Source organism: Chanos chanos, chromosome 4 (assembly GCF_902362185.1).
Source record: "Chanos chanos chromosome 4, fChaCha1.1, whole genome shotgun sequence".
Classification (NCBI taxonomy): domain Eukaryota; kingdom Metazoa; phylum Chordata; class Actinopteri; order Gonorynchiformes; family Chanidae; genus Chanos; species Chanos chanos.
In genome coordinates, this window is record NC_044498.1 from 6817185 (window position 1) to 6834518 (window position 17334).

The window sequence follows — 17334 nt, forward strand, 5'->3', positions numbered from 1 at the left end:
GAGAGGGAGGAGTCAGTGTCTTTGTCAAAAAGGTTTGCCCTGGGACAGCGCTGTCACATGACTGCTGGTGCTGCTTTGACTGCTCGGCTTAGGCTGGGGTGTTGACATGAACACTAATCAGGTTAAGTTATTAAAGACCTCATGAGGGAATGAAATAGGTCAGAAGCAGCTAAAGCGAGTGACAGAGAGAGAGAGAGAGAGAGAGAGGGAGGATCAGGAAGAAAGATATGAGTTGAAAGGATATATGGAGAAAGGGAATGTGTAGAAGAGAGAGAGGGAGAGAGAGAGAGTAAAGGAAGAAAGCAAATGGACATCAGGACATGGAGGACAACGCTGGGACATCAGGATTAGTCAGGCTAAGGAAGTGGATCCCGGTTTGGTTTTCTGTCTAAGGATCTTCCCGCCGTTTGCTTGTTCATTTAGCTTCTCGTGAAAGAGTACAGAGCACAAACCTGTGTCAGATAAAAAGGATTTGAGGATTCAACGACTATCAACTATAATGTCAAGAAGGATTTATTGAGAACTACAATTTTTTCATTAAAAATGCCTTTCTTTTCCACGGAACTGGACATAACTTTCGTTTGGAGTTGACTGGTGTCATAGATGGGTAAGAAGATAACCCTGCATTGTGTTTGACTACCCAGCAAGAGACTTCAAGCATCCCATTTGTGCACGCGGAACAGATCGGCCCCTCGGCAAGGACTTCACCTCACTCAGCTGTCACATTCACGAACACACACACACACACACACACACACACACACACACACACACACTGCTGGGTAAAAGGCAGGTCAATAGGGCTATTTGTGTTTGAGACCTCACAGAGAAGTACATAACCTTTTAGGAAAGGGGACCTCATTAGTCTTTTCCCTCCCCCTGGGGTGGAGCGGAAGTTTTTGGAAGCTTTCTAAGAGGAAGGACGGAGAGAGGTGAAGTTAACCAGGGACATTCATCTTCAACGGCAGCGTTGTTTTTTCCGGCGTTTGAAGCTTTGTGAATCTTATACAGACAAAAGACAGTCAGTCATCACATTTTTTCTCACTGTATTTAAACCTGGTTACCGCTGAAAGAACAGCGCTGGAGCACAGGTTGGTTTAGGACAGATTGTACTGGTCCAGAGGGCTCACACACAGCTTCATTTCACGTGTGTATAAGTGTGTGTGTGTGTGAAGGATGCTCTCTGTCGGAGGTGAAAATGAACAGATTGCTCTCTCTTGGATAGTAGTCAGTATAATCTGGGGATTTGCCGTGCTTTTCACCTGACTGTCAGGTTCAGGGAATTTTTCCCCTTCCGCGCCCACCGTACTCACGCCAGGATCAAACCCATCGACACTCGACTCACCATCGCTTCCCAGTTACCGTGGAGACGCGGCTGACGGACAAGATACGGTGACAGCCAACGGTGTCACTGACCAGGACCTCTGATCTTCTTTCTCCCTCTACTGTCCGGCCCTGGAGGTGAAGAGGCTGGATGGAGGTGGTATAGTGCCGATTTGGGAGGGTGCGGAGGAGGGCAGACCGGCCGGGGAGCCATGGCGCCACTGTGGAGGTGCATGCTGTCCAGGAGCAGCCCTCTGTATCGTGACTCACTGTTCTCCTTCTCTCTGTGGGACTGTCGAGCCCAGGAGAGAGAGCTGGCCTTCCTCAGGAAACAGACGGAGAGAGAGAGGAGGGCCCTGCACAGGCAGATGGAAAAGTAAGGGGTTGTGGAGGTGGAGTTTAAAGGAAGGTTAAAAAACAAAAAATAAAGAACTAAAACAAAAAGGCATGTAGCTGTGAACATAAACGTGTCACATATAGATGAGTAGATGAGTTACAGTGAATGGGAATGGACTGATCAGCATGATGGCATAAGTTCAGATTTCTTTCATTTAACTGCTTTTAACCGTTGTACGTATACGAATGAGAGACAGAAGGAGAGAAATAGTGATGGGAACCTGACAGGGATTGAAAAGAAAAGATAGACATTTATTTGATGGATGTGTGTGTCTCTGTGTGTGTGTACTTGTTTTTGCTAACTGAGGAGGACATTTTACTGACAGAACACTATCATACAGAGCACACTTTGTCAAACTTGACCAGTCCCCACCAGTAAAATAAGCATCAATACTTTTTTTATGTGGTTATTAGTAAAACTTTGCGTGTGAAAGTGTTTTTTGGTTGGGTTTGAGTTGATGTCAGGGTTGGGGTTAGGTTTTTGTTCTTTACCTTTGTCATAATGAGACTGAGAGGAGTTTTCTCAGAATCTAGCATTCAAGGGGCGTGTGTGTGTGTGTATGTGTGTGCACGCGCACATGCGTGCATGCATGTGTGTGTGTTTGTGTGTGTGTCCGTGTGTGTGTGCGTGTGTATTGGGGCATGAGGCAGCAGGGCACGTTGCGAGTGTGTGTGTATGTTTTGTGTGTGTGATTAGTGACTTGACGTCAGTCTGGCATCAGCTCTGACAACATAGAGCCTTTAATCAAAGAACAATCACTCTAAATTAATCTGGCTCTGGTGAGCAGCCACTGCAAAATTGGCATAATCTACTGCCTCAGGACACAGAGAAATCCCAAACATTCAATTCATTTATTTTATTCCTGTGCTTTTCATGAGCAGTGTGTGACTGCACTTGTGAGCTCTTCACAGTCTGTTAGCCTAGAATAAAGCAGGGTGTATTCAGCCTTGTGCCTTAAATTGGTCTTGTGAGTCACAGTAAGCGTTACTTTTCACTGTTCCAGAAACTTCCACATGTTTGTAACGATATAATATTGGCCTGGCATAGATTTATCTGTTGGGTTTGTTTTGTTCTGTAATGAATTACTCTAACTGGCAGCAGGCACGTTTTCAGGCTGTGCTGGTGTGTCGTTTTATTTTTGGCCTCTCTCTCTGTATCCCCAGGCTTAGTAAGGAGCTCCAGCAGAAAGACAAACTCATAGAGTCGCTTCGGTCCAAACTTGACAAGCAGCAAGAGCTTCGCCCGGATACACCTGCCAGCAGCCATGCTCTCTCTGTGGTCACCGACCAATCAGACAGGACCTCCTTTGTGTCAGATGAGCCGGGCTCCACCAATGAGGATCTGGACTTGTGTTCAGAGTTTGATGTGGCTAGCGAGTATGGCCAGGAGGAAGCAACTAGAAGAAGTGTAACAGGTACAACACATGCATACAACACATACAAACACATAGACATGTCCTTACATTCACTCCAAACACTGATTTTGTGAAACTTAAATACTTAAATACACACTGAAATGTATCATGTTATATAAAACAAAATGGGGGTAAAATATTGATGAGAAAAGATCATTAGTCTCTAGCTATAATTTTATTTGTTACAGTTGCATTCCAATCATCTTTCCTTTTGTTTTTTTTTCATTTTCCATCCCTTCTTTTCCCAGATTCTCAGTGTCACAGGGGTTCCACCCCATGCCATCCAACCAACCCTCCATCCATTTCCTCTTCTCACAGCCACCAGTCCTCCAACACCTGTCCCAGCATGCACGGCACACCACTCAAGCCAATGGACATTCACGCTCAGACAGGTAGGCAGCTACAGCAAGAGCAAGCGATGAGAGATTACTGCTGACTGAGAGAGGAGAGACAGACAGAGAGATAGAGAAGATCAGGCAGTCTATCACACACCAAACAGGTGTTTTTAATGCCAGAGACTGAGCTTATGCTTATAACAGATCCCCTGAGGACGTTTAACAGTCCAAAAGTTCAGTTTGTGGCAAATCCTCCATCATCAGGCCTTGAAAGTGGATTTGGTTCTGGGGAATGTCTTTTCCAGCATTAGGAAGAACTCTTTCCCTCTCTGTTTCTCCTCTTTTCTTCTCTCTCTCTCTCTCTCTCTCTCTCTCTCTCTGTCTTGTTTCCCTCTTTCTTTTCTGCCCCCGCCTCTTCATTCTCACTGTCTCACCCTGTCTTCTTTATCTCAATGCTGCCCTCCTGCACTGTCTTCTTCTCTGTATCAAAACTCCATGTCTCTCATTCTCTGTCTTTCTCTCCCACCTGTCAGGGTTCTATGCTGGATCGTTGTCCAGCTCCCTGCCCATCCCTCAGAACCCCTGTTGCCTCCCTGACCCCTCAGGTCAAAGGACAGCCTTATCCATTGATCCCAACTCCCTTCACCTAAGACCCCGTTTCCACGGTGCTGGGGGTTTCTCCTTGGCTGAAGTCCAGCAAGAGCTACAGACGCTTCAAAAACAACTAGGAGAAAGTGAACGTGCGTTTCTGTGTGTGTGTGTGTGTGTGTGTGTGACTGATTGTATGTGTGGACAAAGTCCAGCATGCCCCGATTTTTGAAGCACAGACAAACCCCAATTCTAGAAATATTACAATCAGGTCATTGTCTTATGAAAAAAAATATGTGTCAGCTGTTTTCCTGAGAAATTCGTATAATTAAAATCAAAACCATTTTTTTTAAACTTATTTCTCTATTCTAGAATTTAGAAAGATTTAACAAAACAAAGAAACAAACAAAAAAAAACCAGGCTGTGCTTTAAACACTGATTGGCCACATTTGAAAACCTTGAGCCTGATTGCTAGTTGACTAAATGGTACTTGCTTTTTCTCATCTTGCTCTGAACTGCAGTAATCCAATCTAAAAGCAGAATGCGTGCATGATTGAGTGCGTTTTAGCGGCAATGAGATGTTTGTCTGGCCGTTTCTCGTGACTGATGGCTGATGGGACCATAACAACAAATTCGTTGGGTTGGCTCATGTGATTTCAAACCGTCTTGTGGGGAGGGTGATGGCGTGGACAGCTGGCACCCAAGCCTTCTGAATAAACTAACCCCTCCAAGACCTGAAACCTCTCATCTGCAACCCCTCCTCTCAATGTTTTATCTTCCAAACCCTCACTCCTCTGTGGAAATCATTCTCAGTGTGACACATCAGCGTTTTTCAAATCCAGCCCTTGAGACCCAAGCACTGAACAGAAATTGCTTCGCCCTATTCCAACGGCGACACACTTTATGGGACCCGCCTGCAGAGCTACATGCCCTTAATTAGGTACACAGGGAGCCTTGGCACGGGGCTACTTTGAAAGCATGTTGTCCAGTGGGTCACCAGGAGTGGGTGCATTTGAAAAACCGATGTGGTAGTGACAAGAATGTCCTGCCAAGTGTTTCCACATTCAAATCAAGCTGTTTCAACTTAAATTGGATTGGTTTATTTTCCGTAATGTAGGACAGAGATTCCTCAAGGCCTGAGATTTTAATGTCATCTTCTGGAGGAGGTGTGTGGGCACGGACGTGACTGGTAGAAACTGGCACGCATGTAAAACTATGTGAAAGGTTCGGTTGTTGTTCTGTTTATTTATTTTGTTTTTTTGTTTGTTTGTTTATTCCCATGTTTCTGTACACAGGCTACAGTGGTTCTCAGGTCAAACCTCTCCCAGGTTTTCCTCTGGGCGCCCACCCCCAGTCAGACCTGTCCGGCTTCCACCCACTTTCCCATCATGCTTTTCACTCATCGCCACTCGGCAGGATCAATGCTAGCCCTGTCCTGCAGACGGGGCCAGGGCTACTGGAGAGTAGTGCATTGTGGGATATGAGTTATGGAGCTCGACCAATAAGAGCGGGTGTTTGCGGTGACATTTCCTCCGGCTCCTCAGGATATCAGTCTGCCAATGGCCACACAGGTATTAGAGCCAGAAAAAGTGATTACTACTCCATTCAAGTCTTTGCTTTGGTGTGTGTTGCTTTCCCTGTTTCTATACATGTTTGTGTTCATGTTTTTATGTTTGTTCCTCCTTGTGGATATAGAGTGTTTATTGTCTTATGTCTACTGTGTATTTTTGCATTTTGCATAAGTGCTTACCTCTCTTTTTATCACCTTTTAATCACCTTATCGGGCGTCGGTGTCGTGTTTTGTGGTGTTGTTGTTCTGTGTTTCCATGTGTAATATTTAATGTGCTGTTTTGTGTTACTCCTTAGGCTCAGACTTGATGGAGGAGCACCTGAGGGAAATCCGTAGCCTACGCCAGCGTCTGGAAGACTCCATCCGTACCAACGACCGTTTGAGGCAGCAGCTGGAGGAGAAGCTGGCCACCACAGGACAGGACAGAGGAGGTCAGACACTCACATCACATGACCTTAACACAGCCACAGGCGTCTGCTTACCCTACAGTCATGTCTGGTGTCCTCTGTGAGCATGTGTTTCACAGGCTTGAGCGTAATATGATGTGAAACAATCCCTGACGCAGGGTACAAATTGATTATTGACATCACTGAAATCTTCTGTGAGGGACTTTTTGAAGCAGCGTTAACTGGACACTGAACCGTTCAATCACAGAGAAACGGTTGATTTGGAATTTTAGTTAAAACATGTCCTTCGACATGTTTTTGTTTTGCTTATTTTGACTCCATTTCTCCAATCCTTTCTCTTTAGGTGCACCCACTAACATATACATCCAGGGCCTGGACTCAGTCAGTCAGCTATCCAACGAGCTTCGAGCAGTGAAAGAGGAGAATCTCGCCTTACAAATGCAACTCAAACAGGCCAGCAGAGGTACTGTTATGACACAAATACAGAGATGGCAAAAGTAAAAGTAGAAGTACTCTTGCTAAAAAAAAAAGTACTTTAAGTAGAGTTAAACTGGAAACCGTTTTTGTAAAGTGTGAGTGAGTGACTGCGATGGACTGGCGACCTGTCCAGGGTGTTTCCCTGCCTTTTGCCCTAAGAGTACTGGGATAGGCTCCAGCAACCCCTGTGACCCTGATTAGGATAAGCAGCTTAGATAATGAGTCATAGTGAGTGAGTGAGTAAGTGAGTGACTATTTTACTCTTAAGTGTTTTTCAGGAGGAATATTTTAACTCTACCTAGAGTAATTTTTTTAGCAAAAGTATTTCTACTTTTACTTTTGCCATCTCTGCTCAAATATCATTTCGTTTGCTGTGTATAACATATGTTCAAAACACAAAAATATCAAAAATCAGTGTAGCTTTGAAAGGATAGAAATCCCTGGAATGAGTCATGAGTGGATATGACCTTTCTGTCCTGCAGACAGCAGTAAAGAGGCGGAGCATCTGCGGGAGGCGGTACTGTCTGGACGCGGTCGATTGAAGCAGGCGGAGCTGGAGGTGGAGCAGTGGGCGGAGAAATGTAGGAGGCTGCAGGCTGAAATGAGAGCGCAGACTCAGGCAATGCTGCAGCTTAAACAGGAGAAACAGAGCAGCCAGGAGAGCGCCAACAGGTACTGCTGAAATAATAACCCCACACTGAACGCACGTTTTGGTTACTTTCTCAAGCTGAGTGACTGATGTGAGATGGATTTATTCATATTGTAATGGCAGTTTTTGTGTGTGTGTGTGTGTGTGTGTGTGTGTGTGTGCAGACTCCAGCATGAGGTAAATATGCTACAGCAGCAGCTGAGTGAGAGTCAGCGGCTTGTCCACACTCTGCAGTGTGAACTACAGACACTACAGAGAGTGTACGAGGCATCCAGGAGCACACACACAGGTGAGAGACACCTACACGTCAGTGTGGTAATTTGTAATGAATGTTCAGGAGGAGTCCCCCTCCACGAGAGGTAGCAAGTATCAGTTTTGTGTTCCACATCGCTACTCCTCCCAAAAAACAAAACACAACAAAAAAAACCCCACTTAAACCCAAGCCATAGTCCGTCTCTAAGCTCATTCACAAATTGCCATTAATTAACTTTTAAAATGCATAACCCAGTGACGCAAAGATCAGAGGCTGTGGAAAAACATGAGAGAACCAGGGCTCGAGTGATGATGAAGAAATGCAGAAGACCATTCTGGAATGATATTTGAAACATTCACATCAGTCAGTTTGAACCCCAGACTCCTCCCCCCCTGTCAAAAACTCTTACCCATGTGCTCTCCTCTTTTCTCCTCAGGTCCTCAGATTGACGAGGGGAAATTCTCCTTTGACCTGCAGGAGCTGCAGACGGACATGCGCAGCCTGCATGCCCAGCTGGAGCGGCAGCTGAGTGACAGATTAGACCCGGGCGGGTCACGCCCACCAACCAAGAGACAGCTCTTCCATGGTATGTCAACATTCCCAATATCCCAATGTGTACTCTGACAGAAACCCTTTCTGATATAACGAACAGTTCAGTTAAGACTTGAGTATCTTTTTTAACACAATACATTATAATGCTACTGAGTGACTGGGCTGGAGCAGCCAATTAAAGGTTTAACACACGACTGTATATATATATATATATATATATATATATATGTTTGAATGACTTTAATCTGTCTGTCTACCACAGATCCATCTCCTTCTCCCCCTGTGAGAGACATCGGCCCTCTCAGCCCTTCATCTCCTCCCACAGAGCAGGAGGAACCAGACTCAAACACAAATGGTTAGGCTCTCTAATAGAGAAATGCCTTTAGTCCAAAACACACACACGCTTGCATACACACCCACACACACACGATGACCCTGAACCTGACCCTAGCCCAAAAACAGTCTGATTCTTTTAGTCTGTAGCATAGTGGGAATGTGTGTGTTCGCTTCTGCATGTCTCCTGATATGGATCCATTGGGTGGGACATTGTGGTCCATTACGTAAAACCTTGCATACAGATACAATCAAAGCAAAAACAGTACTTTAGTCTAGTTCATAGAATATGGTGTATAGGTAAAGATTCCTTGCTCAAACACCAGGCTAAGTTTTGTTAGATATAGTGATGATATATCTTGACACCATTTCATTTAGAGATATTATCTAGTGGATGTTTAAAGCAGAATATTCAGCAGTTTCAGTAGCAGTAATAGAAGATCAATAATAATCAATACGGTCTTGGCTAATGGAACCTGTGATATCTCTCTTGAACAGACCCTGCTCAGTCATGTCGGGGTCTGGGGGGAGAGGCGCCCGACAATTCATTCGCCTGTCGTAACGGACGGCACGTGGTCGGCCACGTAGACGACTACAGCTCCCTACAGCAACAGCTGCTGGAGGCCAAAGTCCTCATCCGCAAGATGGAAGCTGCCCTCCAAACCAGCTCTGAGCACAGCCTGCAGGAGGTCAGTGCAGGGAACAGGGTCAGGGGTCAGTGGGCACAGACATGTCCTTCCATAAAATAAAGAGTATTCATTTTACATAAGTCTAGCTGTTTCTCCAACTTTCATGTGAGAAATCAGATAGAGGAGATCAGAGCTGGTTCAAAGCCAGGTTCTTGACATTATATGTGATTTTTTAAATTAGACCTTATTTATAACTCCTCTCTCTCTCTCTCTCTCTCTCTCTCTCTCTCTCTCTCTCTCTCTCTCTCTCTCTCTCTCTCTCTCTCTCTCTATCTTGCTCTGTCTCTCTGTTTCTGTGTCCAGGGCTGTGTGAGGAACCTGCTAACCAGCACTAAAACACTACGGCAGATACTGGAAGAGTTAGGATCTCTCCTGCGAATGTTCTGGAGGGCAGCACTGCCTAGCACCGAGGCCTCTGCCCAGCCAATGAAAAAGGTCTGAACACAACACACACCAAAGTAACAGGAGAAAATCCCACACATAATGCTTATGTAATTCTAAAGTCTACACCCCATCCCCAGTATTTTGCTGTTTATTTCTAAAAAGCCATTGTTCCGCAATTTTTCAGCAGATTGTTTAAACTAGTTGAAAAGATATTTTAAAACATTTGTAGAGCAGGACAGCTGTTGTTTGTGTTTGTTTCTGTGATGTCAGACCTGGTATTTGTTTGCACTGTGGTTAAAATGATGTAATCCCTACTGTGAGACGTAATATATATATATTGGCCTCTGAGCAGGAAGAGTGTGTTCAATCAATGTCCATTTATTTATCTGTGTGTGTTGTAGGAGCAGTCTCTGAAGGAGGAGGTCATCTCTCTCAGGCAGAGGGTCACAGAGCAGGAGCAGGCACTCAGGGAGGCTATGGAGAGTCTAAGGAGCTCCAACCGTACCAAAGACAGCATGGAGCATTTCATCGTCAGCCAACGTGAGGCCACACCTCCTCTCCTCTCCTCTCCTCTCCTCTACTCTTCTTTCTTTCCTTTCCTCTCCTTTCCTTTCCTTTCCTTTCCTTTCCTTTCTTCTCCTCTCCTCTCCTCTCCTTTCCTTTCTTCTCCTCTCCTCCCCTCTTTTCACCGTGTCTTTTGTAAATGTCATCTGGTATTTGGCAGTGTGCCCTGTATTTCTGTTGGCAACTGTGTTATTATTTTGCTGTTGTTCTGCTTTGTGTATTGTGTTCATCAGAAACAAAAGTGTTATTGTTCTAGTCAGTGTGGTGTTTGAGGACGGATGAACGTTGTGTTGAATAAATGAATGTGTGTTGAATCAATGTCCTTTAATTTTCTCAGTGTTTTCGTGTGTGTGTGTGTGTGTGTGTGTGTGTGCGTGTGTGCATGTGTGTGTGTGTGTGTGTGTGTGTGTGTGTGTGTGTGTAAGGGAGAGAGAGTACAAGTGAGAGGGGACGTGCTGGATGTGACGCATTTGCTCTGGTGTGTGTGTGTGTGTATGATGCGTGTGTGTGTGTGTTTGTATGACTCACCAGCTTTAACCCCCAGGAAAGATTTCCTTTCTCAAAACATTGGTTGTAAACGAGGCTTGTTTATTCTGGATGACAGTTAACCTAGTTACTTGAGCTTTGTTTGTTTGTTTACTGTTTTGCAGTCTCCAGAACACGTGATGTCTTGAAAAAGGCTCGCACCAATCTAGAGGTAAGTCTGTTCTGTCCTACCTGCCTCATACACACTCTTTCTCTTGTATTTACCCTTTCCTGTTCTGTTTCTCCAACTTAAGTTTTTTATTTCTTTATTGCTGGTGTTATCGTTCATTCTGAATGATTCAGAATAAGTTTAGAATTCAGAGTAAATCATTATTTTATAGAGGAATTTGTTTCCAAAGGCACCATTTGCATTGCTTCTTTAAAAATCCCATATTTGAAATCACTTTCAACACTGAAATGAAGTTCGTTTGATGAAACATAATTAAGCTCATTAAGTTTCTTCAGAAATGGACTGTCCCAGCTTTTCTTTGAGAGCCACAGAGAGATCTGTGCCCTTTCCCTCCTCTTCTTCCTCTTCTTCACTGGTCTTGTCTTTTTTCCCCCTTCCTCTCTCCTTCCATTCACTGAGTTCTTCCAGAAGAATGAGCTCAAGATATCATCCTTAAGCAGCTCCTCTTTCTCCCCATCCCTCACCTCCTTCTCCTCCACTCTCCCTTGGTCAGCTAAAGGTACGGTTGCCTGAACTGCCGTGCCTTTGGGTCTGTGCACTTTTAGCTGTGTGTATTTATGTGACTGTGTGTGAGTGTGTGTGTGTGTGTGTGTGTGTGTGTGTGTGTGTGTGTGTGAGAGAGCGAGAGAGAGAGAGAGAGAGGAGAAGAGGATGAGAGACTTGAAACACATACATCTTGGTCACACTGAAAAAAAAAAAAAAAACTAGATTGACTACAGTGCCTCCTGCTGGCCCCCGATGATACAGCATGACCTTTAGTTGACTTCATTTTGTGATGCTGCAGAATTGCTTTTCTGTTACATTAATGAAATCCTTTTGAGAACTATCACATCCACATACACTGGATCCAGAGTTAACACATATCTTTAGTCATTTGGTTTGACCGTTCTCCCTTTTTGTTCATCCTCAGCTGAAGGCCCAGGATGCTCCCCCCTGCGTAGCGCCTCTCCTGGTTGGGGTCTCCTGACCCCCTGGACTTCGAATTTGATGTGAGCTGCCATGATCTCCAGGCCAGCACAGGCCCATCTCAGGATTCCCCATCCCTGTATCCCTGCCAGCATGGAACAATGTCTCCTGTAGAGATAGGGAAATAGAGAAAAACACCAACTTGCTCCTTAAAAAGCACCTTATGACGAGGGCTCTGCATTGAGATATTAGCCCATGCTGAGGATACCAGGCCTATAGTTAGTAGAGTTGAAGATGACCTGTAGCATGTAGCATAGGTAGCTGTCACTGTGGTTCTGGCGGCTCAAACTGATTTGTGATCAGTTTGATGTTGCCAGTGATGTCTCATGGACCCAGAGTAATCATTTGTGCTTTGTAGAATATTACAGGTACAAATGCTTGTGGTCTCAAAAAGTCAGGCTATTTTTTATTAGTCTGTAGCCAAGCTGATTGGATGACCATATAGAGTAGATGTTCAAGTCAATGAAAGTACACTGCTTAAGCCAGAGGGAGTGTTTTAGAAAACCTTGTATCTACGTTTGCTATGTCTGAGAATATAATTTTGCTGTTTTTGCTGAAGAAACTTTTGAAAGGTTTCTGATACAGGTTTGTCGTCAGGATTTGTAACTATGGTTACCTCTTCCTGGTCGAGGCCCGGTGGTGTTTAGGTACACACACAGAATAAAAAACCAGCAGCACTGAGCATGTGCAGTGAGAATACGACTACTGATCCACCAGCACGACCTTCAAAGTGTAACCTTTTGTCAACCCAGGGACAAGCTAAAGACCGATGGTGCAATACTAGTTTAGGATTTACTATTTAAAAATGTATTAGTGGGGCAAAAAAAACCCCAACAACAATAAATAACAAAACGGGGGAACCCTGCTGTTAGTCTTCTGCATGGGGGTCGGCAAAACTGCCAATGTTTTGGCCTCGTTTCATTTCCGCGTATTGTCATGTGTGTTTGCCGTAGGCGTGAATTCAACTGTTTGAGTTCAAAAACGTATTATTTCTTGTCTTTTTATTTTGACCTTTGAGGCATACTTCTGGGCGTATTTGAAAAATATTATATTTTTACTTTTCTCTCTTTTTTTAGTCACCATTTGTTACTGTGCCCAGTTAAGTGATAATGTAGTAGCGTTACAAATGACTGTATTAGAACTAAATGTTCAGTAAACTCATATACAGTAGGAACAAAGTTCTACTAAATCAGACTTAACATAAAGAAAGAAACAAAAACATTGTGGAAAATGTCCCATAAACCTTTAACAGATGTTTTTTTTTATGAGTTCCAAGAGTATTTTAAATGAATGACAATCAGCTCTACAGTAGGCTATGTCATAGGTCACTACACTGTTCCATGCAAGGATAGTTGACTGTATTGTCTGTTCCTTATGCTGTGTAATTGTACTGTGCATAGCCTGTAGTACTTGCATGCTTGCTGTGCAGGCTGTATCTGCTTTGACATGAAATATGAAATATGCAATATTTAGACAACAGTGCAATAAGCTTCAGAGTTGCATTTGTATGTATGAACTTTAATCCAAGTGCCATGTTATCTGTTACCTCCGAGTTGTGTTCATTTTAGCTTCGAAAATTCAGCAGAGAAACACGCTCTGATTCGCAATTTATTCTTATTTATTAGTGTAGCTAGGTGAGATGATCAGTATATACCACCAGCAGACTGGTTTTAGAAATTACTGTAGTGTATACACTGTGTTGTAATTAAATGCGATGTCAAACTGGCCCACAAAGAATGCTGAAGTACCAATGTGCAACACCTGCTTTATAAACTCTTCTGACAATCAAATTTCTCCAGAAAGCAAAAGCGTTTTAAACAACTTCAGTATTTTTTAGTACTTTATGAAATGGAACCACATCGAAAAAAAGACCAAAGTATCTGACAAATAAGGTGTATGTAAATCCATGTATTTTGTTACTTGGTAGCCCTTTTTCAGTGTGGTATAATAACAGGTTGTTTTGTAATCTTGTATGACCTGCTTATGACTGGCCTTGATTTGTAATTGGCTATATAGGAATCATGTATAGTATGTACATACTGGATGGCGTTTGATAAAGAGACTGATCTGGGTTTTGCAGGGCTTTGGTATCATTTTTACTGAGGTCTGTCTGGGGCTTTACTGTGTGTTCTTGCATGTGTGCATTAGGGACATGGAATTTTGTGGGAAAGGAAAAGAGAATCTTTCAATAAAAGGGAATAAAGCGATAACCAGCGTTCTGTTTTTTTCTTCTTTCAACAAACATTACTGCTATAAGATCCTTCTTTTTCTTCTTCTTCTTCTTCCTCCTCCTCCTCCTCTTCCACGTCTTCTTCTTCCTCTTCATCATCATCATCATCATCATCATCATATTCTTCTGCTTCTTGTTATTATACATAATATCATTATTATTATTATTATTATTATTATTACTGCTGTTGTTGTTCTTGTTGCTGTTATTAATTCCTGTCAACTAGGCTTCTTTGAATGGCACTGGTTTTCATAGTACAGTTATCAGACCAGTATAATTACAGTACTATGTCAAATCAATACTACTCTGCTATGAATAATGGCCAGAAATGCTATAACCAGCCATGGACTGTGAAGCTGAAAACACAGCCATCTTCTGATCTGAAATGTACCTTGTCTGACTCTGTTCCTTCACGTGGAGAAAGTGAAGTTCTCTGGTGCTTCAACAGATGGCGACAAAAGGCTTTAAATTCTTCTCACACTGTCTGTATAGGGTGTAATTATGATTGTGTCATGTCTCATACTGGGTTATTTTAAAGTAAGTTCATTTATATGAATTCACGCCAGTCATTCCAAATACACAAACATTAACCCAAATTTTCACTGCGCGTTTTTGCTGCCCTTCCTGCCAGCTTGCCCAGCTCTAGAACTGCAGTACGCACATGTTCCATTAGGTAAGGCTCACATACTACTTGTTAATACTGTTAACACGCACAATATCTGAGGCCAGACAGCTCAAGTTCAAAAGGGAATAAAAGATCGTGACGCATTTGTGCCAGAACATGAGAGAAAATCATACATGAAACCTAAAACAATACTGCGCTCTGAGACATCCCTCTGTCACCGACTAGCAATTGCCAGTCTCTCTTTTTCACCAGTAGGACCATTTGTACTTTCACTGTATTCTGTAATTCTGTTCTCTCGCTCATTTTCACATGTGTTTTGTGTCTCAATATGAATGTAACCATTGTAACAAAACCTCAACAGTCCTTTCAAGTTGTTTGTAAATGATTTATTAAACTTTATGATGGTATGCAGGAATTTACACAAGGCATCTCTCTACACCCACTTACTCAGGCAAGACTACGCACAAAGTCAAAGATACATGCCAGTTTTCATTTTCCTTAACAAAGTGTGTATTGTTTACCCTCCACTTGGCTTGATGGTGGGGTGTTTTTTTTTGTTTGTTTTTTGCTTTTTTTTATTTTTTTAACAACAAGTTCTACATTTTAATATCGCTCTCTGTTCATGCTTTTATTTATTTTTTGGATTTTTTTTGAGCTGTTAAAAAAAATGCTCTTTCAATGCGGGATGCCTGAAAAGTTTTTTTTTTTATTTCTCTGTGTTATGGGTCACATCAGGACAGTTTTCCACCTGTTCACCTTGGGAAGATATCGCATTTCTCACACAGGAAACATTTTCTCACGGTTCTGCAGGATATTGATGTGACTGGCATCTTAATGCGCTCCCATGTGTCATAACTTTAAAATGATCTTAAAACGGAAGATACTGGAAAGCAGATGTCGCGTTCGATTTTGGCGAAACAATTCTTAACTGTAAACGATGAGCTAGCTTTTATTTCAAATAAGTTCAAGCTGACCTTGACAATATAGATCAGTGAGCACTTCAAAATATGAATTTTATATGAAGGTAAATTCACTTCTAGCATTAGTAAATGGCACTGTAAATGGCAAGCGGGCTATTGCATCACTGACACTCTAAAATAAAGTGCTGTACCTCAGACAGATTGACTGAATTCTGTACAGCGCATCCAATGTTGTTTTTGTTTTACCAACTCATAAAAAATAACGCGTATGGCTCTTTTACAGACTCGTAAAAACGCCTCTCAGAAATAGGCCCTGGTTGCTATGTGACCATCTGCTAGATATAACTATTTACACTGCCAGGCTGTTACTGGTGTTTTTAATAGTACTGCCAGACACTAAAACACCATCAGACTCTGCTGATACACCGCTGATTGACAATGTCTTTATCAGACAAATGTGAGGACTGGTTATTCTCCTGTCTCAACAGGATAAACCAAGATTAAGTCTATGTCTTTATGGATACGCAGTTTAATGATGAACTAGTATTTTTCCTGTGTTAACATAACTACAAATTATTCTGAACATATTGGTAATAACTTTTGTATTCAGATGGTTGGCCGTGGTTCATACTGTAGTTCAATTCTTTGCGAATAAATAACTTAAAATTTAAAATTAAATATATCATGCATGTTCAAATAACACTCTTATTTAGCAAAAAAACATGGGCCGTTACAACATTGCTCACTCTTCCAGACCTACTCGTCAGCCTCGTAATGGCATTTCCCTTGCTGTTTCCTGATCCAATGAAATTGCATGTCATTTTACAGGCCTTATTCAATAGAGAAATGAAGATGACATCACCATGCAATTCTGGATGTATTTCTGGTGTGTGTGCGTGTGTGAGAGAGAGAGAGAGAGACAGACAGACGGATCAAATGCAAATTTGTCTTAGTTGAGGAGAGTTACAGTCAGTGAGATGAGCACATGTAATCAGTTTCTGCCTCTGTGCTGCAAAACTGTTCCTGGCCTGATGATGTGTTCCTGTTGTGTGTGTGTGTGTGTGTGTTTGTGTGTGTATGTGTAAACAGGAGAGCATTTATACACAATTCAGGAGTTTCTCTTACCTATGCGCTAAAGGCTATATGACCACTGTGGCCTTAAGTAAAATGATGGCAATTCAGTTATTAAAAGCAACAAATTGTTTTCTTTTTATTGCACATTAGTCTAAATGAACTTCTGTAACAATCTCTAATAGTATGAGTTTAAATAATGTAATTTCTATCCAATCCACTCTAAAAATGCTAAAAATGAAAAAATGTTTAGTTCAAGATTGTCTAGTTCAGCCTGTATGGGGAGTCTGGCTGTGCTTTAAAATGGTTGATTTATGAATTTGAACTGTGGTTGAGTGCCAGGAGACTCCTGAAATGGAGGATGATCTTTGTGCGAATGGACATTTATTTAACAGAGTTTGTCTGAGGAAATCCAAGCAGACAAGGCATTCGTCTCTGTCAGATCATAACAACATAGGAAATAGCCTGAGATGGTTCGCTGAATTGCCATGAAAAAACTTGCGAATACGATAACCATCTCAGAGCATTAGGAACGCTGGAGGAGATGTCTCACACTTACTCAATTATACCCGTTATGCGCTTGGTTCTCTGCTACCATTAGCAAGACACAAAAGAACTCCACCCTCGCCAGCCTCTACTTGACCTTTTTAAATATTTTTGTTGATTCTCAACATGGCTTTATATGAATTCTTGAACGCATGACGCACAGTTTTTTTTGTTTGTTTTTTAAATTTTTAAAAAAATTTTTTTGCTTTTACTCCTTATTTAGTCGTGGGTAATTCCCTCATAGTTCTATTCTCGCACTAGCCAGGGAGGGCGTGGGCTACCGCGCGTTTCCTCCACTACAGATGGAGTCGCCGAACTGTTCTTTT

At 42.5% G+C, this 17334-nt stretch overlaps 1 protein-coding gene across 1 annotated transcript in view; it reads left to right on the forward strand.

Moving 5' to 3' along the window:
* pde4dip (phosphodiesterase 4D interacting protein) overlaps positions 1 to 13814 on the forward strand; it is a 31518-nt gene extending 17704 nt beyond the window's left edge. The window contains exons 22-35 of the mRNA XM_030772728.1: positions 2884 to 3134; positions 3383 to 3526; positions 5353 to 5628; positions 5924 to 6058; positions 6378 to 6497; positions 6994 to 7183; positions 7325 to 7449; positions 7850 to 7999; positions 8228 to 8320; positions 8797 to 8987; positions 9291 to 9422; positions 9773 to 9911; positions 10586 to 10632; positions 11561 to 13814. Of these exons, the coding sequence (XP_030628588.1) occupies positions 2884 to 3134; positions 3383 to 3526; positions 5353 to 5628; positions 5924 to 6058; positions 6378 to 6497; positions 6994 to 7183; positions 7325 to 7449; positions 7850 to 7999; positions 8228 to 8320; positions 8797 to 8987; positions 9291 to 9422; positions 9773 to 9911; positions 10586 to 10632; positions 11561 to 11617 (2050 nt within the window). The 3' untranslated portion in view covers positions 11618 to 13814. The remainder of the gene's footprint in view (positions 1 to 2883; positions 3135 to 3382; positions 3527 to 5352; positions 5629 to 5923; positions 6059 to 6377; positions 6498 to 6993; positions 7184 to 7324; positions 7450 to 7849; positions 8000 to 8227; positions 8321 to 8796; positions 8988 to 9290; positions 9423 to 9772; positions 9912 to 10585; positions 10633 to 11560) is intronic.
* The last annotated feature ends 3520 nt before the right edge of the window (positions 13815 to 17334 follow it).